At 47.3% G+C, this 24,076-nt stretch overlaps 1 protein-coding gene across 1 annotated transcript in view; it reads right to left on the bottom strand.

Annotated features, from left to right (window-relative positions):
• The window catches only part of ADARB2 (adenosine deaminase RNA specific B2 (inactive)), a 273,461-nt gene that overhangs the window by 108,379 nt on the left and 141,006 nt on the right, over positions 1–24,076 (bottom strand). Inside the window, exon 4 of the mRNA XM_056857121.1 lies at positions 8,764–9,671. Coding sequence (XP_056713099.1) covers positions 8,764–9,671 — 908 coding nt within the window. The remainder of the gene's footprint in view (positions 1–8,763; positions 9,672–24,076) is intronic.

The raw sequence follows: 24,076 nt of genomic DNA, 5'->3' as shown, positions 1-24,076 counted from the left end.
AAGCAGAGAGTTGATATAGAGTCTCTGAGTGCGATCTGGCAAAGGTTAAGTACTTTTACACCCATTGATTTAAGCATGCATTTAACTTAACTGTGGTTGTATAATGCCCTTTGTTAATTACATTACACACAGGCAGAGCTGGTAAGATTCAAATGAGAAGAAAGTTATTCAAGAGCAACCCAGCGCAAAGCTAGTTATGCCTCCTTTGGAAATAAAGCAACCATAAAACATCATTTCCAAATGCAACATTTTGTAGCATCCCACGATCTCTCTGTGGAAAGAGGTTCCTGCACGCAAAGTGGCCTGCACCAGAACAGCCAGGTCACATCCAGGAATCTATTTTTTTTTTAAGTCTTAGGGCAACAAATTGTAATTAACTAAAATAAGCTTGTCACGCCTCCCTGGCGCCGCTGTCACCCTCGGGGTCTCTGCCCTGGGGGGGTTTGACCGGAGGAGCCTCCTCGGCCTCAGACCAGTCCGAGGGAGAATCGGAGCTTGCCTCCCCCTCGGGCACAGCCAGGTTGTCGAGAGTCAGCTCAGCCTCTCCAACCTCTTGCTGCCATCCTCCCCGGCCAAGGCTCCTCTCTGGCCTTATATCCCCCCCCAGGCCAGAGAGGTCCCGCCCCTGACCTCCTCCCCGGCCCGCCCCCAGAAGGCCCAAATAAGGGCGGATGGCCCAGCCCCGGGGTAAACTTGGAGCCGCCGGCTGCCAAGCTGTGCCCCGCCCCGCCCGCGCCCGGCCGCAGCCCAGCTGATGAGCGGGGCAGGGCTTGGCGGCGCACGTCATTCCGGCTGCGTCCGTCGCTGGGGCTTGGTGGCTGACCTCGTCGATTCCTGGAGGGCCCTCTCTCTTGCCATCTCGCCGGGAGCCTGGGGGAAAAGAAAGAGGTGAGGCGCCGCCGCAGGGCCGGCCCCCGGAGGGGTTGGCCCCTCTGTCGCTCCGCTCCGTCGCCCCCACGGTGGGTGGACTCCTTGCCGGGGACTCTGGTGGGGGCTGAGCACGGCCCGGGCGGCTCCCGGAGGGGCTCGTCCCGGGACAAAGCTTTCGTGTATTAATTGGACGGGGCAGTTTTGGTCAGGAAAAGCACTTGAGTGATAGCTGTGCATTTAAACGCATGGTCGTCTTTGAAGAAGACCTCACCTAGAGTATTGTGTTCAGTTTTGGGCACCACAATTTAAGGAAGATGTAGACACGCTGGAACGGGTCTAGAGGAGGGCAGCAAAGATGGTGAGGGGGTCTGGGGACTAAGTCCTATGAGGAAAGGTTGAAGGAAGCTGGGTATGTTTGGCCTGAAGAGAAGACTGAGAGGGGATGTGATAACCATCTTCAAGTACCTGAAGGGCTGTCATATAGAGGATGGTGCCGAGTTGTTTTCTGTTGCCCCAGAAGGTCGGACCAGAACCAACAGGTTAAAATTAAATCAAAAGAGTTTCCATCTAGACATTAGGAAGAATTATTTAACAGTTAGATTGGTTCCTCAGTGGAACAGGCTTCCTCGGGAGGTGGTAAGTGCTCCTTCCCTGGAGGTTTTTAAGCAGATGCCTGATGGCCATCTGTCAGCAATGCTGATTCTATGACCTTAGGCAGATCATGAGAGGGAGGGCATCTTGGCCATCTTCTAGGCATGAAGTAGGGGTCAGTGGGTGTGTGAAGGGGAGGTGGTTGTTAAGTTCCTGTGCTGTGCAGGGGGTTTGACTAGATGACCCTGGTCGTCCCTTCCAGTTCTATGATTCTATGATTCAAAGAAGAAGAAGAGTTGGCTTTTATATGCTGACTTTCTCTACTTTTTAAAAGGAGAATCAAACTGGCTTACAATCTCCTTCCCTTCCTCTCCCCACAAAAGACACCTTGAGTGGTAGGTGGGGTTGAGAGAGTTCAGAGAGAGCTGTAACCAGCCCAAGGTCACCCAGCTGGCTTCATGTGTAAGAGTGGGGAATCCAACCCGGTTCTCCAGATTAGAGTCCACCACTCTTAACCACTACACCACTCTGTATCTATTAAGATTGTCAACCAATAAAAACATTACTCCTTTTTTTTTAGTGAGAGAACCTAGATGCCCCCAAGTTGTTGAGTCAAAGTAATGTAGTGATTAGAGTGTCAGACTAGGATATGGGACACCTGAGTCTGAATCCCTGTTCTGCCATAGAAGCTTGCTGGATTACACTGGGCCAGTCACTCTTTCTCAGCCTAACCTACCTAACAAGGTTGTTGTGAAGGTAAAATAGGGGGGAAATGATGTTTATTTATTTATTAAAAATTTGATATCCTGCCTTTTCTCATGGTCCAAGGTGGATGTTGTAAGCTCGGGTCAGTGAGAAAAGCAGGGTATAAATATCTAATTTTTTAAAAAAGTCTAGATGAGCCTAAGAATTGCCCAAATCAGAAGAGGTTTTAATCAATCAATCAATCAATCAATCAATCAATCAATCAATCAAACAAACGAACAAACAAACAAACTGACTTACAATCTCCTTCCCTTCCTTGTGAGGTAGGTGGGACTGAGAGAGTTCAGAGAGAACTGTGACTAGCCTTTGCTTTGTTTGTAGGCTTCCTAGAGGCACCTGGTTGGCCACTGTGTGAACAGACTGCTGGACTAGAAGGACCTTGGTCTGATCCAGCAGGGCCTTTCTTATGTTCTTAATCAATCAATCAATCAATCAATCAATCAAACAAACAAACAAACCTTTATTGGCATACAAGAGGTTTTAATCAATAATCTAACTGATCAATCAGTTAAATGCTGTAGCCTCAGCAGCAATGCTAATGTGCATCTAAATCTGTTGGGTTTACTGAAATGGAAGCTCCAAGTATGTTTTGGAATTCCCCTGCGCATGACAGATTGCCAGATTGCCTTTAAGAAGAAGCTTGCTTTTTGTTTTTAGCACCAGTGGTTTAGGCTTTAGTCACAGGAAATAATGTTTAATTACTGATGAGAGAAGCACATTTGGAAAGAAAGGAATAATTTTGGTGGTTTTGTTTATAAAAGCACAGACAGTCATCCTCAAAAGTGCCATTTTACACCCTGGGCAACGAAAGCTAGATTGTATATGTCTTTTAATTAAAAATTTGCCAAACGCCCATCTATAATTCAGGGAAGTCCTATAGAAGAAATGGAAGGGGAATGTGACTTTCCCTTTTTAAAAAAGGATTGGATCGCTACTGCCCCTTCCAGCTCTGTTTCGGGAGGTTTTGAGGTCAGGGTGGAGGAAAGTGCCGTCAAGTCACAGCCGACTTGTGGCGACCCAGTAGGGTTTTAAAGGAGAGAGACATTCAAAGGTGGTTTGCTATTGCCTGCCTCTGCATAGCAACCCTGGACTTCCTTGGTAGTCTCCCATCCAAGTTCTAACCAGGGCCGACCCTGCTTATCTCTAGGCTGATCCTGCATTAAGAAGCGGGTTGGACTAGATGGCCTGTATGGCCCCTTCCAACTCTATGGTCATTTACGCATGGGTACTTTCACTCACATTCACCCCCCGTCTGTCTCGGATGTTCCTTGGAGTTATGCATGAGTTTTCCCTCCATTAGAGATGACCTCGCTGCCAACCTTCACAAATCCCAGGACTTCCCGTCCTTCTATTAACCTGATTCTTCCCTTTCCCCTGAGCTCAGCCCAGGTGAAATGTCTGTGCATAAGTCAGGTGGATTTTAGACGAGCATAGCTGTTGGCTACACTTGGGAGTATCCTACGGGAACCAGTGAACTGATTATAGGTTGCATGATACTTTATTACTTTGGAAACTTGAATAGAATTGGGGCTGAAGAAATATCCTTGAAACGGCCATCCCCCATCTACACCTTCTATTATGACGATCCAATGATTATTCATACATGTACCTGATGGACTTTTTTAATGAGAATTCCTACAAATATATTAAGAAAACTATATTGCATTGAGACTGCATCGAACATTGATTGTATATTTTGTATATATTTGTTATAAGTGCTACTTGTGTGTATTCCCACTTGCTTGTTTTTGCATGTTTAAACACAATATAGTTGTTGTCATTTTGTACTATACCGTTCCAGTACCTGGAGGCTGGCAAGCCTAGTAAATATCCAGCTGCTTCTGGCCACAACTATTCTCACTTTGTGCAGGAATGGCACAGTTTGTAAAGCTGTTGTACAAAGACAGGCGGTCCTTCATGCACGTGGATCCCTGGTCATGTTTTCAAGCTAATATTCATTTATTTAGTCAGACTCACACTCTCCGCTCATTCCTACACATTATTCTATTCTACACTTAAAATGTGTACTGCTACATTCTGCTTCTCAAGCTGGTCTGACTCAGCAAGCCAATTTATCAGGAATGTGTGAAAACCCCTAGCGGAATTACGTCTTGAATTCCATTTCCCAGCCCAAAGCAATGGATTTTCCATAGGAAATCCATCCCCTAGTTTCGATTAAAGTCAGACCCTCTTGCTCTGCCTTATCTCCAATATAAGCGATTTCTTGCCTCCTGTACAGGCTCTCACATGTACTGCTTATCACCACAGACATGCTACATTATTGGTTTTGTAGCCTCAAGTTTGCATCAACTGTTCTTGTGCACTTGTGTTTCACAGTTACACTGCATCATGGATGTTATAAGCAGCTATGGATGGTCCAACTGACTTATGCCACCTTTTTTCCATTTATGCATGAGAGGATTTGCCTTGGATTTGCTGCTCTCTAGATGCACATTTTCCCCATCCAAATTATCACAACTCAAAAATAAACCCCCATGCAGAGTTTTGAGAATCTGGATGGGGAAAATGTACATCTGGAGAGCAGCAAATCCAAGGAAAATCCTTCCATGCATAAATGGCCTGAGAGTCACTCTGGGAACTCTATGAACTAGCCTGGGAGGGAAGACAGCATGGTACAGCCCGATCTCGTCAGATCTCGGAAGCTAAGCAGGGTCAGCCCTGGTTAGTATTTGGATGGGAGACCACCAAGGAATACCAGGGTTGCTATGCAGAGGAAGGCAATGGCAAACCACCTCTGTTAGTCTCTTACCATGAAAACCCCATAAGGGGTCGCCATACGTTGGCTGCGACTTGACGGCACTTTACACACACACACACGAACTAGCGTACTGAGTCATTTTTGCCCCACTGGGGTAAATAGGTATACTTGTTAATACTTGTATGTTGTCCCGATGACGAAAATAGCAGCTCTGAGGGTCATTTCAGACTGGGAATATAAACCTTCCCTCACATTGTGGTATTGATCCTAATTGGGGCCTAGTATCCCTGCTATGGAAGTCGTTCTCAGGTAGCCAGCTCAAGGTTGACTCAGCCTTCCATCCTTTTGAGGTCGGGCAAATGAGTACCCAGCTTGCTGGGGGTAAAGGGTAGACGAATGGGGAAGGCAATGGCAAACCACCCCATAAACAAAGTCTGCCTAGTAAACGTCGGGATGTGACGTCACCCCATGGGTCAGTAATGACCTGGTGCTTGCACAGGGGACTACCTTTACCTGCTACCTAAAGGGGGAAAAATGCTGGAAACTCCATTCACAGAACTTCAAACATCACTTTTGTTTTGTCTCTTATTTATCCCAAACTGAATGTGAGGAAAACCAGAACCGTTTACTCCTGTTGTCTTTAGCTAAAGCCGATCATATTCCCCCTTACCTCTTAATTGTTCACCTTTCCTCCCGTTTCAAAGTTAGGGTGTGGGAACAGTGAAAAGCGATGAGACATCTGCTCAACGAGTCCTGATCTGTGTGGTAAGACTCAGTTCAGAAAATGCCCGACATACTTCTTTGAAATTTCAGTCACATCCACCACACACAGAAGTTTAATTGTTCAGCGCACAGAAGATATGTAAAAGCAGGATGACCTACAAAGATGACTGAACTCCAGGGCCGCACAGTTGCCTCAGCAATTGCCAGCTCGGCAGAACACAGGGTGTGTTTCTAATGTGGGAGTGTGGAGAGGAACAGAAGGCCAGATACACACGCAAGAAAAAGCACATTAACACCACATTGGGGAAAAAGGTGAGCTAGCCTGAGCTGCAAAAATTGGCTGCCACACAAATCCCTTTTAAAGCGGCTTGGGCAGCTGCGACTGAAACAGACCTTGGAGGTTATTGGCAAAGATATGGGCTCCGGATCACATTTTCCTAATTCTGCATAGCTACAACCCATTCCTAAAATAAGCAGGAATAACCAGGGTTGCCAGATCCCTCTTGGCCACCGGTGGGAGGTTTTTGGGGCGGAGCCTGAGGAGGGCGGGGTTAGGGGAGGGGAGGGACTTCAATGCCATACAGTCCAGTTGCCACAGCGGCCATTTTCTCCAGGGGAACTGATCTCTATCGGCTGGAGATCAGCTGTAATAGAAGGAGATCTCCTGCTAGTACTGGGAGGTTGGCCACCCTAGGAATAACCCAACGAACACCAACAATGCTCTGAATATCCAGAGGAGCAACTGAGTTCCAGATTTGATAAATGAGAATTTACTAAGTACAATACTATCCAATTAGGGCTCAATGAGAATTATAAGTACTTCTCACACTGGTGGTGGAGGAAAGTGCTGTCAAGTTGCAGCTGACCCCCCATTAGGTTTTCAAGGCAAGAGACGACCAGATGTGGTTTGCCAATGCCTGCCTCTGCATAAAAACCCTGGACTTCCTTGGTGGTCTCCCATCCAAGTACCACCCAGGACCAACCCTGCTTAGATTCTGAGATCTGACAAGATCAGTCCAGCAAATGGTAAATTACCTTAAGGTTCTCTTATCACTAATACTCTTATGAATGGTCACTGTGTTTATCTTATATGATCTGAGCTTTACAATGAAATGTCACAGACTGTCTCTTGCATTTTATTGTCTTTTGACCCTACTGTGCACAATTGTTTTCTCTATACCCATGTATGTGTCTGCCAGCTAAGCAGATACAATTCATGCATTTAATTATATTGACTCTAGTCCATGAAAACCTAAGCCATGATCAATCTGTGAATCTTTAAGGTACCACAAGCCCTTAAAAAAACAAAACAAGAAATAAGGCAGTACTTTTTCAAAAGCAGATGCTTCTCAGAAAGAAAAGAACATATAAGCGCTTGTTCCACCTTATTCTTCAAAAACTCATGGAAACTTAAGGAATTATCTGCTTCTACAGATAATTAGCTTCAGCTGTTACTAACAATGGCAAAATGAAATCAGGAGACTAAAACTCATACACAGATTCTAGTAAAGCTGCCTCTCTTGATCTGACCAATCACAACTCATTTGTTCCCTATTAATATTTCACAACATTCACCTCTGTTGGATCCATCTATTCCCTTCTTCTAAGTGAGGAGTCTTCCACCAAGGAAAGGAGCCTTCCATCAAAACTAATAACATTTCACAAATATGAGGCCTTTTCAGTGTGTTATCCATGACTCAGGAAGAATCATGCCCTACATTTGGCCTATATTTATGTTTGAATGCTCGTACAATTGGCAAGACGACATAGAAATCATTTCCTTTCCATCGCTCAGAAGTTTGACAACCCACACAAAGATCTTTAAACCTTGCCTAAGGCAGAATTGTCTGGGGATGAGATCTAGAAAAAGTCACCATTTGCACGATGCTTTTTTCAGAGAATGATCTAAGAGTAACTTGAAAGCAAACGAAACAAGGACATCCCAAATCATAGGTTACCTGTAGTTTTTCTAAAGATCAAGTGCAACCTTATAAAAAAGAGATATCTGCTTTCATGACATGTGGTTGTGTTATAAACCTGTGGACAAAAGAATGACATTCCTTCACACTTCTCTTTAGAAAAGAACCCATAATTGGTTCTCAGCAAAGTAAGCAGAACTGGCTGTAGATCTCATAGGGCCCTAAGCAAGATGGCCTCAGATGCGCCAAGTGGGAACCCATACTTGGGGGATAGCCATAGAAGGTGAGTAGGACCTCACCCACGCAGCATCACCAGTAATGAGGGACAGTGGAACATATTCTGCCACTGAAGTCTGAAGCCTTTCTCCGGCTTAAGGAGCCTTCCTCCAACTTAAGTGGTTCTTCTTCTGGTGGAAGAGCCATTTAAACTAGGAAATGACTCTCTAGGCTGGAGGTGGAAGAGCCATTTAAACTAGGAAATGACTCTCTTGGCGGGAGGAAGGTTTCAAAAAGCAAAGTGGTAGGATACATGCCAGGGTATACACATGGCGGTGTCGTGCCCCCATTTGGATGAATGCGCATAGGAGATGGTAGGGCCAGTATGCTTGGCTGTGAATGTGGGGCACGTCCACCATGCTGAGCGCCACTTTCCCTCTACATGCATTGCCTGCAACCCAATATATAATGTATATGAGCTAGGGTTTCCAGTTCTGGGTTGGGAAATACCTGGAGATTCTGGGGGTGAAGTCTGAGGAGGGGAGGGACTTCAGTGCCATAGAGTCCAATTGCCAAAGCAGCCATTTTCTCCAGGGAACTGATTTCTATCGCCTGGAGATCAGTTGTAATAGTGGGAGATCTCTATCCACCACCTGGAGGTTGACAGCCCTAATATGAGCCTTGCTTCTTTCCTGCATGTGTGGTGAGCCCCAGTGAATGTAGACCCTGGGAAATTGCCCCTTTTGTCCGTCAGGTAAAGCAGTCCTGAAAGTAAATACATGCAAAGGGTTTTACGCGTGGCCTCTGTGAGGAAACGGGGTGTTTGCCGCAACACATTACTTACTTGGCTGTGAGGAGAGGATTCTGAGACAGTCACAATTTACAGCTGGAAGAACAACAAATGACATTAATCTTAAAGCATCCCTTCTGCTCGGATGGCGACTACCTGAGAGCTCTCACCTGTGGCAAATGATTACATTTACTCCTGCCGGGAAGGTGGCTGGGCAGCCGAATGTTAAAGAGGGCCTGCAGTGCAGCCTGCGCTGCTTGACCTTTGGCCAGCTTCTTGCTACGTCCCGAGCCTTCAAACGTTCTCCCATCCACTCTGACTGCCATCACAAAACTCTTGACATGCTGCTTCTCCACAGTCTCCGAAAGGCAGACGTACCTCAGCCCCGACCGCAACTCATTGAGCAACACCACGGGGTTCTTTTCGCTCTCTGTGCCGGAAGCCATCTTGCGCTTGTTTTGTTTGCCGCGGCCCATTAAGTCCAAGGTGTGGTAGAGGAACCTCCCGTGCCGGTAGGCCGTAGAAAGCAATTCGCTATTAACGGGGTTATAGACTGAGAAGTCCTTGCTGCGCGTCGATGGTTCGAACTCCTTGAACAGAGTGTCTGGGAAGTCCGCCTGGTCTGATGTAAAGTCCGTGGAAGGGTTGAAACAATTCCCCATTGCGAAATGAGCTTGGCACGCATTAGGGAACTGAACGAAAGACTTCAGGGCTAATTCGGCAGCCTTCATTTTGGCCTTCTTTTTGGTTGGCCCGGTGCCTTCGAACGTAAGTCCGTTTACTTCCACAGCGACTGCAAATACCGGGGCGTGGACAGGGCCTGTCTGAGACACCATTTTGTACTGTAAACCTGGTTTAAGTTCATGGAGCTGGACCAGAGCATTCTTTGGCGTTACTGACCACGAGACCTTCTTCCAGATGAGCTGGAGTTTGCAGAAATGTCCGCCGTTGCCTTCTTCCAGGGGCCTTTTCCTTTTCAGGCTGGAAACTCCCACTCTCGACCTATCATTAGAGGTGATTGGGTGATCTTCCAGGTTGCCAATGTTGCGGTTCTCCTTTACTTCTGCGCTGCTTGTACCTGTTAGCAAAACAGAAAAAGAAGAAGCCCGCCAACATTATTGATGCCGTTGTGACATCTAAGATCAACAGCATGAAGAAGAGGTTTCACTAATATTTTCTATTAAGCTGCATTGTTTTCTATCAAGCTGCATTATTGTCTATCAAGCTGCATTGTTTCGAATAGCTTAGGGATGGGCCAATAGGTGATAGCCATTTTAAACAGAGGCTCTATTAGGAAGGGAGGGGAAACCTTTGAAACAGCTCTGTCAGCTGCTAGGCTGAGCTGCTGTTTCTCTTCCTCTTTGCAGGTACTAAAGTCTAGGCGTAGCCAGAGGCAGAAGCCTTTTGGCATATGCCAAAGGGCATGAGCCAAGGGCTCTTGGCCCTTGCCGATTGCCTATGACGTGCAGCCTGTGGCTTGAGTGAGGAGGTACAGTGGATCCAGGAGCCACCCAGGACACCATTTATTATACTTTCCTTGTTTGTCCATTTAAATTATATTTTTGTAAGCCTCTTTGGGTCCCCATTGAGGAGAACAGCAGGTAAGCACCCCAAGCTAACAATCTGCTTCCCTTGTAGTGCTACACTAAGCAGAGGTACATCCTTCTAAGTTCATTTACTTCAGTGTACAAAGAAGGGTGTAACTCTGTGCAGGATGGCACTGTTAAGTCACTTTTTGAACTTTGTGGCTGCGTGGTATCTGATTGCCAGTTTCTCCAGGCCAATTTCAATAAAGTTGAGGGCAGCAGGAAAAGAGGAAGACCCAACAAGAGATGGATCGACTCAATAAAGGAAGCCACAGCCTTCAATTTGCAAGATCTGAGCAAGGCTGTCAAAGATAGGACATTTTGGAGGACTTTCATTCATAGGGTCGCCATGAGTCGGAAGCACTTAACACACACACATACAATTTCAATATTGAGAGTCAGTCTGGTGTAGTTAGGGTTGCCAGCTCCAGGTTGGGAAAAACCTGGAGATTTGGGGGGTGGAGCCTGAGGAGGGCGGGGTTTGGGGAGGGGAGGGACTTCAATGCCACAGAGTCCAATTGCCAAAGCAGCCATTTTCTCCAGGTGAACTGATCTCTATCGGCTGGAGATCAGTTGTAATAGTGGGAGATCTCCAGCTAGTGCCTGGAGATTGGCAACCCTAAGTGTTACAGTGGTTACAGTGTTGGACTACGATCTGGGAGACCCAGGTTTGAATCCCTACTCTATCATGGAAGGTAGCTGGTTGACCTTGGGCCAGTCACACACTCTCAGCCTAACCAACCTCACAAGGTTGTTTTGAGGGGGAAAATGTAGGGAAGAACAACAATGTAAGCTGCTTTGGGTTCCCACTAGGGAGAAAGACAAAAAATAAATAACAAATACATGTAACAAATAAATATTCTGTTGACTACAATGCATTGGCTTGCATTTTATCTCCTCTGAATCTAATGAGCACAGTCTTCCTTTAAACAAAATAATAAACAAACCTATCATACTTTCGCAAAAATGATATTTTTAAATACTAACTTAAAAAACAACCACCACCACCAGACACCCATTTTGTTCTCAGACTTGTATCTACCTACAGGAAAGTAGGGTCGGTTCTCAGATCCACATCTCTCTTCTCTCCCTCTTCATCTAATAGGTTTTTACAGACCCAATTATTGTACATAATGATATTGAAGTCAGGAAGCATGGAGAGAAAGATAGCTCTTGTTTCACACTCTATTCAGGTTTGAAAAGAATTTGTATTGATTCTGCACCACTGAATAAGAAAACACAGGGGGTTATTTGTATTTATAATTCATATTGCCTTTTCAAATCTCTGTTTCACTCTCTCACCTCCTCTTCCCATGCTGGTTGCATGCATTTATGAATGTAAATAATTCATATTTAGGACTTCGTGATCAACCATGAACGTGTAGCCTAACCAATTCTGATAACATAAAGTACACCAGTTCTGATAACATAAAGTACACAATTCCCTTTGAGGTCTGAAAGTTTTCTCTGGCCTTACCTTAATGTCAGTACTATAAAAAACTTGGTCACACCCCAACTTAAGGATTTTGGGTATCCGAATAGGAAAGATGAAATAAAAAGAGATAAATGAAATAAACGACATCTTTATGCAGCCTAAAATAGATATATTTGTGTTAGGCCACACTGCTTTATACACATTATAAACATCACTGATACAACCACAGATAGCAAGATTCCTAGAGATTCCCATTGTTGGACCGCATTTCCCATCAGGCAACCCTTTGACAATACTGGATGTCAGTAGGAGAAGAAACAGGGCAGCCTAAATTAAACCACAATATTCTAAAAAAAGAAAGAAAGAGAAAGCCTAGTGATTTTTGTGTTACATAATGAACGGTGAATTCAATTAAATTGCCTTATATTTTGAGGTGTCTTTGAAATCTGATCTCTTTGAAACCTGGCTTTGATGGGACCTCTATATAAAGGTAAAGGTCCCCTGTGCAAGCACTGGGTCATTCCTGACCCATGGGGTGATGCCACATCCCGATGTTTCCTAGGCAGACTTTTCTTTGTGGGGTGGTTTGCAAGTGCCTTCCCCAGTCATCTTCCCTTTACCCCCAGCAAGCTGGGTACTCATTTGCCCGATCTTGGAAGGATGGAAGGCTGAGTCAACCTCGAGCCAGCTACCTGAAACCGACCTCTGTCGGGATCGAACTCAGGTCGTGAGCAGAGCTTTTGACTGCAGTACTGCAGCTTAACACTGCGCCACGGGGCTCTTCGGGACCTCTATATAGCAACTACAAAATTATGCCCCTTATAGTTATGCGCATTTCCTCTCTGATGCTGAAATACATCAGATATGTACTGTGAGCAATGATAATAGAATTCTTTTAGTAAGGAGCACTAAAACCTGAGTATAAGGGTCCAAGGTTTCACATGAGGAAAGATGCAAAACGTGAGGATCCCTTTCATTCTTATTATCTGTAGTTATGACTTTGCTTTAAAATTTCCCCCAAATATTATATTTCGAGGGAGGAGGAGGCGGCGGCATTGGAAGGAATTATGAGTGAAGCGCTGCATAGTCCGGAGCAGAGTTACACCCTTCTAAGCCTGTTCACTTCGATGGATTTTGAAGGGTGTAGCTATGCTTAGGACTGTGTTTTTAGACTATTGGCGCATCAAAATGATTCTTCTGGAGAATGAAAAAAAAAACATATCGCGACAAAAGCAGACTCATTGTTCTTCACTGCACAGCATAGAACCAGGATCTGGCATGCTCATACACTCGACATGGAAATGGGGCCCATCCCAGCTGCATAATAAGTGGGTTGCATTTAGATATGAAGTTTTCAGTTTTATATTTTTAGGAAAATGTCTTTTTATTTAAAAAAATATATCTTAGGGGTGTATTTAAAGACATAACAAGAAGAGAGTCCAAGGTTTCACGAAGGCTTAACCACGGAGCTGCAATAAGGAAATGGGATGGTAGGCTCATTTGGTCCGGCAATTGCTGGCCTCTGGAGGCGGAACAGAACGAAAGAACCAAATAGGTACAGAAACCTGCTCACCTAAGGCACAGACTGGGATGAATGCAGGGACACCCGCCTCAGAGCCAGCGAGCACAATCCCTCCGGCCCTTTTCCATTAATTTAGCGTATTTACACTGTCCTCTGAATAGGATGCACAGATCTGTCTATGCTGGGCCGCCAAAGCGCTCTGTCTTGATAGAATTCTGTTTATCAGGGTGAAAACGAGCAGCGAGCGAAAGGTATTTGTCTGCAAACTGGCAAGCACCCCTCCTACGTTCCTCCCTTCGCTTCCTATTTTGCTCCTTCCCCGTCTCTCTCGTAGACGCCTCCCCCCCTCTCCTTTTTGGTCATTATGCATGGCGGTGTTAACCCGGAGCGCTCGCATCATCAAGAGCTATCGAGAACGGTAATGCCTCACTAATAACGACACTGCCTTTGTCTCTGGGTCATAAGGGTTCAGAAGAACTAGCCATCCGATACTCCACGCTACATTTGAAGGGATAATATTGTTCCTGATGAAGGTTATTCGGCTGCCTGGTGGTCCGAAATTTCGATGGGGGAAAAGGAACGGGCAACCGGCAACCGCTCCGTTACAAAACCTCTTGAAAGGATAAATCTTGTTTGCATATGAAGTGGGTGTCAACTGCATCAACACTGGTTATCAAAGGGCACATTCATCTTACAGTCACCTCATGACGGGACGCAGGGCAAATGACGCTTGGCTCCGTGCCTGCCTGCTCTCTGAAGTGGTACAGTCCTGACAAGGGCATGCCTAGACTTGACGGGGCTGTCTCCTGTCCCTGGCGGCTCTGCCCTCTCTGTCTGCTGTCACCATGGGAGAAAATGGGGGCACATGAACACATGGAGCTGCCTTAAACTGAATCAGACCATCAAGATCCAACAAAGTCAGTACTGTCTACTCAGACCGGCAGCGGCTCTCCAGGGTCTCAGGCAGGGGTCTTTCACATCCCCTACTTGCCTAGTCCCTTTAACTGCAGACACCGAGGATTGAACCTGGGACCTTCTGCATGCCGAGCAGAGGCTCTACCATTGAGCCACAGCCCCTCCCCAGCACAAACCCATAAACCGCCCCACGAACTTACCCACAAATGTAGGGCAGGGGGAATTACACTGCAGATGTAGTGTCACCTTGCTCACAACATTCAAGGAATTTCCCTCATCTCTATAGACTTTACTAAAGAGACTGGGAGAATTCCTAGAGACTCGCATGACACCACTTTCGTCTCTTTACCTGGAAGTGACCTGACTACACTGGCATCGCATGATACCCCTGCTCTCCATGCTGGGCTCTCAGATTCTCCCAGGATTGCGAGGTGCAGGTTGCCTGGCAACCATAGGTGTGCCACGTGACTATCCTGAACATGAGTGTGCACATCTATTGAACCAAGGCACATGCTCCAGATAACACATGAAACAAAATCAAAAGAAACTGAAGCAACTAGCAAGCTGGACCAAAGGATTGGCTTAAGAGGCACAGTTTGCACGAACTGTGAAAACTGTCCCCCACATACTTTAGCAGAGAAGCTGTGGCCTAAAGAGATCAATTGGGCGGGAGGAGGACTTGTTTTGTGAGTTGGCCTATCCAGGCCAGCTGTTTCTGATTGGAAAAACTGGAGCAAAGCATTTAAGGGCAGCAATTTAAACAACTGCTAGTCACTCATCCCTCTCAAGCTACAACTTGGTCTGCAATCGCTACTTTAAGGGCACACGGGAAAGTTACACTAATTGCTCTGGTTTACCCCACTCAGCAAGACAGGCTGACTTGGTGAGATCGTTCCCTTGAGCCTTCCATTTCTCGAGCTTCCAAGAGCCATTCCTCTTTGCCCTTCTCGCGCAGAGCTTGCTATTCGCTGCCCGTCTACTTCATACCATGTGCAGAGGGCAGCAGGTTTCACTTCCATCGTTTCTGACATACTTGCAAACAATGGATTTCGAGAGAGGAGCAATCTCGGGGGGTGGGGGGGTGGGGGGGAATTCCTCGGCTCCCACCCAGCCAGCGTATCAACAAGAGTGCGACTTCTGTGCAGTTTCCCCCAGTCGTACAAGAAAAGCTTTTGTTGGGGACGACTTTAAGCAAATGCCCAACTCTGTTCCTGCCCTTTCCTGAGAGCTGCAGCAGCTGGGGACGGTGCGGCCGCGGCAGTGCCACAGCACCTCCAAAGAGGTTTGGCCGCTGCAGCGGGGAGAAAAAGGGTGTTTTTAAAAAGAAAAATAAGAAAAGGGGGGGGGGAAGTCCCACTGAAAACAGAGATGCTGCACCAGCAAAAAGCTGGCGCAGCACCGCTGTTGCTAAGGGGGCGTTTCCGGGCTGAAAGGGGTTAGGAAGCTAGCTACCGGCAGCCCAGCCCCCCGAAATACCCTGAGGACACTTCCCAGGATGCCAACACAAGGACCTGCGCTGGCAGGACGCCAGTGGGAGGCCGAGCCAGAGTCTGAGGGCCACTCTGCTGTAGCAGTCCAGGATGGGTGGTGCAAGTCGCACTATGCCGGCATCTGTGCCAGTTTGCTTGGCGCAAGTGGCATGGATGCCGGCGAAGGGCTCACGGCGCCTTTTAAGCCCATTCGGCCCTCTCAGGAATGGGCTGTAAAGTTGTATTCATATAAAGATGATTAATGAAGTGCAATTGGGAACACAAAAATGAGCATCTTCCATCACAAGGTGAAATGGCTGTAGGTATCTATCTAGCCCCCATGGCAATGGTCCACCATGACAAATGGCATGTCTCCCATCCCGCCCACCAGTTATATATTGTGGCCTGCCAGGATCTTGACACACCCCTCTCCTGTTTTTTTATAGCCCCAGGCAAGGAGTGGAAGAGGAACTATGACCGTTTATGCTTGGTAATTAGCAGCACTTCCCAGGCTGAAGTGCCCCGCATATTTTTTTTTATTTCTTCACGCTGAACCGTCATTCCAGCCATCACTGCGAAGCCGGTGAATACCTGCTTTGCATTTCTTAAGAGCCTCTTTAATGTGACCTTTTGTATTTGCTCCACCCCCGCATTGAAGCATTTACTGAAGGAACCATGAAAAATCACAGCCGCGGCTTAGCTTTGCAAACGGCCATTGCTAATGGCTATGCAAACAAAGGAACGAAGGAGCAGGCGAGTGGGGGGTTGGAATTTGTTTGACTTTCTCCTCTTGCATCGAGACTGTGAATAGTCATTTTAAAGGACGGGTTTAAAAAAGCAGCTGTCAGTGAGCATCAAAATTGACTCTGAATAAGTGGCCTACTAGTGTAGCTGAAGTCTGTAATTCCCTGGTTTGGAATATGAACCTCTGTGACTTGTCATGCTTGTCCCAACTCAAAAGTATTGTGACCCAAGGGTTTTTCTTGGACTCTGGACTCTTCTCTCACTGTATATTCTTCCCCATTGGCTTCTGTATATGTGGGCTTCATGGGATCATCTACTGAATGGGTATAGCCAGGGCTTCTGGAAACTACCGTGGTGGCGGTGACTGTCAAGTCACAGTTGACTTATGATGATGCCTCATAGGATTTTCAAGGCAAGAGTCAAACAGAGGTAGTTGCCATTGCCTGCCTCTGCGTAGTAACCCTGGACTTCCTTGGTGGTTTCCCATCCAAGTACTAATCAGGGCTGACCCTGCTTAGCTTTCGAGATCTGACAAGATCGGCCTAGCCATGGACACCTAGACAAAGACTCAGACCCAACCCAAATACTGTATGAAAGTATGATATGATAACCATCTTCAAGCACTTGAAGGGCTGTCATATAGAGAAGGGTGCCGAGTTGTTTTCTGTGGCCCCAGAAGGTCGGACCAGAACCAACGGGTTTAAATTAGATCAAAAGAGTTTCTGTCTAGACATTAGGAAGAATTTTCTAACAGTTAGAGTGGTTCCTCAGTGGAATAGGCTTCCTCGGGAGATGGTGAGCTCTCCTTCCCTGGAGGTTTTTCAGCAGAAGCTAGATGGCCATGCTGATTCTATGACCTTAGGCAGATCATGAGAGGGAGGGCATCTTGGCCATCTTCTGGGCATGGAGTAGGGGTCACTGGGGGTGTGTGTGGGAGGTAGTGGTGAATCTCCTGCATTGTGCAGGGGGTTGAACTAGATGACCCTGGTGGTTCCTTCCAACTCTATAATTCTATGATTCTATATGAGATGTCTAGCTCCCTGGCCCCCCTGGAATTTTGTCTCCCTCTCTCACACATACATACTCCTTAACCCTTTGCGTAGGTCAGGGAGGGAGACAGCTCATATAATCCCAATCCCTCCCTTTGTTGGGTTTTGAAAGGGGGCTGGTTTGACTTCCAGCTGGGAGACCCAGTTTTGAGTCCCAAATGTCAGAGACCCATTGTATCTCACTCAGCTACTTCTAGGGTTGACAGCTCCAGGTTGGGAAACATCTGGAGATTTTGGGGGTGGAGCCTGAGGAGAGCAGGGTTTGGGGAGGGGAGGGACTTCAATAGGGTATAATGCCATAGAGTCCACCTTCCAAAGAGGCCATTTCCTCCAAGATGAACTGATCTCTGTCGCTTGGAGTTCAGCTGACGTCCTAGAAGATCTCCAGCCACCACCTGGAGGTTGTAGGAAATAAGCACCACTGTGTACACTTAGATATTAGCAAATATCCGACAGTTTCCAACCACAGTCTTTCAAAAGTGTAATTATTTACTTAATAAAATGTCAAAAATTAACCTTAGTCAATATAAATGTTTCTAATAATATACAGTGACCACTTTGTCACAAAATAAGCATGCAGTAATCTGTGTTACACAGTTCAAAACAATATCTAGACAAGTCCATAACTCGGGTAAGTCTTAAAGTTGCTTTAGTGTATGGACTTGTATAGATATTGTTTTGAACCGCGTAATACAGATTAGTAAAGTAATGCTTATTTTGTGACCCTGCTTAGCTTCTGAGAGCTGACGAGATCAGGGTAGCCTGACCTTGTCAGATCTCAGAAGCTAAGCAGGGTCAGCCCTGGTTAGTATTTGGATGGGAGACCACCAAGGAATACCAGGGTTGTTGTGCAGAGTAGGGCTGTCAAAAAAAAAAAAATTCGGTACAGTTCGGATTCGGCCGAATTTGGCCCTTGTGGGTTCGGTACGTGCCGAAGTCCGAACTCCCCCACTTCGGATCCGTTCAATTCGGTGGGAATTCAAAGTTCGGAATAAAAATTCGGCCGAATAAAGCCATTAAAAACACAATCGCGCCTTTCCGCGGCTCTGGGGGGGGCATTTTTGGGCTTAGAGGTCCCAAACTTTCAGCAGAGCTTCAAAGGACGTATATTGAAAGACTCCCCAATTTTGTAAAGATTGGGTCAGGGGGGGCTGAGATATGGGCCCTGAAAGGGGTCCCCCCCACCCTGAATGTGCATCTCTCAGCAGAGCTTGCCGCCCACGCACAAAGCTCCCAGCCCCGACAAACATCTGATGAGAGCAAGGGCAGGGCAGGTGCTAAGAACTTTGCAAAGCAACACAACAAAAGCAACACCTTTGCAAACATGCAAAGGGCGGGGCAGGTGTGAAGAATTTTGCAAAACAATACAACTGCAAAGCAACACAAGCACGCAATGCAACACCTTTGCAACAGTGCAAAGCAACACCTGACACCTGGGAGTTTGCATACCATGGAAAGGGACAGAGGCAGCTAGCTATGCATAATGAGCAGGAGGGGGTGGAATTTCTCCTTTTGCATTGGACTTGGGACCAGGCAGATGCATTCTTTAAGTCACCATTTGAAAACCAGTTTTGAGCAAGCATCAAAATAACCTAACTGATCTTATGAATGAGGAAAAACCTGAAGAATAAAAATGAAGCCCCCCCTCAAACCAGGGAGAGAGAGACTGGAGGGGGAACACACACCCCAGGCAGAACCGGCAAAAGCCCCCTTTGGCTTCCCCCCCCCCACCCACAGAAACTGCTCCCTCCCCATACACACACACAGACTCTGCTTTCCCCCCCCCACACACACACAGAAAAGAAAAATTATAGATTAAAGCCCCCAAAGGGGTCTTACTGTGGCTGTCTTCTGTTCCAGCAGGAGGGGCTGGGAGGCTGGGTAACCAATATGATTCCATTTGTATCCAATATGAGATCCATATGTATGCATCTCTCGAGGGTGATCCATTCATCCCAATAGGGAAAAGGGGAAAGCCCATATCTCGGGGGGCCCTGACCCTATGTTTACAAAACTTGGGTGGTCTCTTAAAAAGCCTTGTCTGAAGCTCCGCTGAAAGTTTGGGGTCGGCACACCCAAAAATGCGCCCCCTGCAGCCACGGAAAGAGAAAAGGGGGGGAGCCGATATTTCAGCCCCCACTGAACCCATCTTTACAAAACTTGGGTGGTCTCTTAAGAGGGATTGTCTGAAGCTATGATAAAAGTTTGGGGGCTGCACTCCCAAAAAAGCGCCCCCTGCAGCCACGAAAATGGAAAAGGGGGGAGAGGAAAAAGGGGTGGAGCCCATATCTCGGGACCCCCTGACCCAATGTTTACAAAACTTGGGGGGTATCTTAAGAAGCCTTGTCTGATGCTCCGCTGAAAGTTTGGGGTCGGCACACCCAAAAATGCGCCCTCTGCAGCCATGGAAAGAAAAAGGGGGGGAGCCCATATCTCGGGACCCCCGACCCAATGTTTACAAAACTTGGGGGGTATCTTAAGAAGCTTTGTCTGATGCTCCGCTGAAAGTTTGGGGTCGGCACACCCAAAAATGCGCCCTCTGCAGCCACAGAAAGAAGAGAATGTGCACAAGCACCCCCTCACACACACATGAGGATTTCCCTCTCTCTGTCTCTTTCCCCGGCCGGCCGTACATCAGCTGATTCCTCCAGTACTCAATCCTGACTGATTGGCCAGAAGAAGACCCAGCTTGGCCACCGATTGGCCGGGGGAGGAGAATGCTGCTTACTGAAGGTTATGCTGCTTACTGACGGCCCCGAATTGGCCGAATTTATTCGCGAACTCCCGAACTCGCTGAATTCGGCCCCCCCCCGGTTGCCCACCAGTTTTGATTTCGGTTCCTCCCAAACTAAAAACCGCCGAATCAAGGGAAATTCGGCTGATTTTCAGTTCGGGCCGAACAGAATTGACAGCCCTAGTGCAGAGGAAGGCACTGGCAAACCACTTCTGTTAGTCTCTTGCCTTGAAAACCCCAAAAGGGGTCGCCATAAGTCGGCTGCAACTTGACGGCACTTTACACACACACACACACAAATAGCTACCACCTGGAGGTTGGCAACCCTAGTTCCCCATCAGTAAAATGGCCCTGAGCCTGGCCTTGGCCATGGATTGAAGGCGGGGTAAAAATCCAATTAAATAAGTAATTAAGTAAGTAAGTAAATAAATGGGAGAAAGAGATTGTGAAGAATTCTGAGCATTTAAAGAGCTAGAAAAATAATTAAGAACAAGAGATTGCCATGCAGAGAGAAGGGATATGGAAAGCCCACGATGAGTCTGCTTCCAGATCTGGCCCATGTTTTCTTTGGAAGACTGCCCAAGTTTGAGACCAGGCATCTTCCAGAAGCAATTTGTAAAAGACGTATTACTTAGCCAGGTTTTCAAAAAGTGGTTGGGGAAATTTATGGGGTTATCTGAATGGTGTTCATTTTTATCTGTATCGCGCATGGATTGCATCTTGCCTCTTGACTCAGCTCCCTCCAGCAGAAGAGGCCCTTTCCCTCCTCCTCCGAGGAAGGATCCACAATTAGCTTAGCAGAGTAGGTATTTGCCCATGACAAATACAGAAAAAATCTGCACAGCTAAGGTATCTTCATAAATGTCCCCAGCCACTGGAAACCTGAGTAAATATTATTGATAAAGATTAATGGTTCCGACGTCTTTGATGGGGTGGCCATATTTAAAATTGTGGGCTATCCACAATTTAAGAGATGGGGCAGGTTAGGAAAGTCAGAAACGGATGAAAAAAGAAATGGCATCTGTAGCAAACGAGAGATGAACAGATTTTATGAGCTTGCGAAATACGCTGAGAAGAAGAGTTGCCGACTTTCTCTCCCATTTAAGGAGAATCAAACCAGCTTACAATCTCCTTCCCTTCCCCTCCCCACAACAGACACCCTGTGAGGTAGGTGAGGCTGAGAGAGTTCAGAAAGAATTGTGACTAGCCCAAGGTCACCCAGCTGGCTTCACATACAGGAGTGGGGAAACCAACCCAGTTCACCAGATTAGAGTTCGTCGTTCATGTGGATGAGTGGGGAGTCAAAACTGGTTCTCCAGATCAGAGTCCACCGCTCTTAACCATTACACCAATCTGGCTCTGAGGTTGTAAGCAGGGCTGGTGTCAGCATACCCTGAGGTGGGGCAGCTGACAGAACATAAAAAAGCCATGCTGGATCAGACCAAGGCCCATCAAGTCCAGCAGTCTGTTCACACAGTGGCCAACCAGGTGCCTCTAGGAAGCCCACAAGCAAGATGACTGCAGCAGCACCATCCTGCCTGTGTTCCACAGCACCTAAGATAATAGGCATGCTCCTCTGATCCCGGAGAGAATAGGTATGCATCATGGCTATCCATTTTGACTGGTAGCCATGGATAGCCCTCTCCTCCATGAAAATGTCCACTCCCCTCTTAAAGCCTTCCAAGTTGTCAGCCATCACCACATCCTGGGGCAGGGAGTTCCACAGTTTAACTATGCATTAATAGGGCTTATAGATTCTTGCGGGGCCCGGCCCACTGTTGCTGACGCCCTATGCATGCATCTGCTCTGATGTTTGCACTCTCACTGCCCCACTGTCTGCTTGTGAATGCTTGATCACCTGTGCTCCCGGCTGCACATGCTGTCAGGCGCCGCCAGAGACAGGCACGTGGGTGGTGCACAAAGCACCGTCAGGAAAAAGGCATGCAGGCAGTGTGGGCAGCTGTGACCACAGGCGGTGGGAGAGCTTGCAAATGGGCAGAGGAAGGATGAGCAAGCAGGTGGGGGCAGGTGGGTGGATAAGTAATGGGCATAGCCCCCCAAAAAACCCTGGAACCGACCTTGATTGGAAGCGCAGGTCTGGAACCCTTCTTGAGAGAAATGTGGCTGCAGCAGGTAAACACACATGAAGCTGCCTTATACTGAATCAGACCCTTGGTCCATCAAAGTCAGTATTGTCTACTCAGGCCGGCAGTGGCTCTCCAGGGTCTCAGGCAGGTGTCTTTCACATCACCTACTTGCCTGGTCCCTTTAATTAATTGGAGATGCCGGGGGCTGAACCTGGGGCCTTCTGCATGCCAAGCAGAGGCTCTACCTCTGAGCCACAGCCCCTCCCAGGTGACCTGGGAGGAGAAGCAGCAGGTGGTTTACAATAATGACAGAACAAGCTAAGGTAGAATCATTGAAATCAGAAACAAAACACAGAACAGCCAACGCAACAGTAGGTTAAAAGGAGGGTTTTTTTTTTAAGTCCCCGCTGTATTGTGTGTTGTGCCAGCCTTAGGTACACTGGAGCCCTACAACGCCGACAGATCTGCACACATGTACCGGCGGGTCGGTGCGCAGAATACAAAAGCGGATTACCAGCATCACAGAGACAAATTTACTTTCTTCACCCGTCATTTCCAAGAGGACAGCTCCTCATTGTTCCCCAGCTGGTAAAGGGAGCCATCTGGTAGCTGAGACGGAAATAAACAGAAGCGCCTCGTTCGGTTTGAACGCTTCCTTCCTCTTTCTCCAAAATCCAGCAATAAGCTACCACAAGAAGGTAAGACGATGCCCAAAAAATTAATGTTGGGGCTGATGAATGGGATAATGCGCCACATGCTGTCCACCCAGTGCCACTTGGCTCTTAGTCGTTCCATTTTTCTTTCCACTCATTTCCCTGTTCTCAGTCTCATTTGCTTGCACAGAGCATCGTCATGTACCGGCGGAAACAATTTTGGCGAGGACAGAAAGGGTGGCGATGGGGAGCAGGATGTCCCTTCTGGCTTGGACTTCCTGTTCTGACTTGGACTTCCTGTTCCCTGTACTTCTGCACCTCATCTCAATCCATCTTTGTCCCAAGATGGAGATGCAGAGATGGGTCCTTGCAAAATTGGAGGACGCTTATCTCCAACCTTAGAGCAGATGTACAGGATGGGAGGGGCTGTGGCTCAGTGGCAGAGCATCTGCTTGGCATGCAGAAGGTCCCAGGTTCAATCCCCGGCATCTCCAGTTAAAGGGACTAGGCAAGTAGGTGATGTGAATGACCTCTCTACCTGAGACCCTGGAGAGCTTCTGCCGGTCTGAGTAGACAATACTGACTTTGATGGACCGAGGGTCTGATTCAGTATAAGGCAGCTTCATGTGTTCATGTGTCACAGAATAGCTTTGTGGACGGGCTGTGGCTCAGTTTGTTGAGCATCTGGTTGGTATGCAGAAGGCCCCAGGTTCAATCCCAGGCATCTCCAGTTAAAGGAACTAGGCAGGTAGGTGATGAGAAAGACCCCTGTCTGAGACCCTGGAGAGCCACTGCCGGTCTGAGTAGACAGTACCGACTTTGATGGACCAAGGGCCTGATGCAGTGTAAGGCAGCTTCATGTGGTCAAGACTGATTCTGAATTGGAAGGTGGCTCCATTCACACAGCTCTAGAGTAGCACAGGAGCCACTTCTCCCGGGAAGCCCTGTGCCTATGTGTGAACGAAGTAACAATGAGTGCATTCCCCAACCCCAAGCCAGTAATCAATCAGGTGGGGAAAATGCACATGATTGGCACCACCTACCCATGGTTGCTTCATTCACATTCACTTGCAAGCAGTGTGGGATTGTTCAATGGGGAATGACTCTTGCACGATGTACGAACACATACACATTATACTGAGCCAGAACACAGATTTATCCAGGTCACTACTGTCTATGTTGGTCTTTTATGCATGGGTGTTTCCCTCGTGGTCACCCCTCCAACCAGTGTGGTGAGAGCCAGTGTGGTGAAATGGTTAAGAGCGGTGGTTTGGAGCGGTAGACTCTGA

This window comes from Euleptes europaea, chromosome 11 (assembly GCF_029931775.1).
Source record: "Euleptes europaea isolate rEulEur1 chromosome 11, rEulEur1.hap1, whole genome shotgun sequence".
Lineage (NCBI taxonomy): Eukaryota > Metazoa > Chordata > Lepidosauria > Squamata > Sphaerodactylidae > Euleptes > Euleptes europaea.
This window is presented reverse-complemented; position numbering and strand designations above follow the sequence as displayed.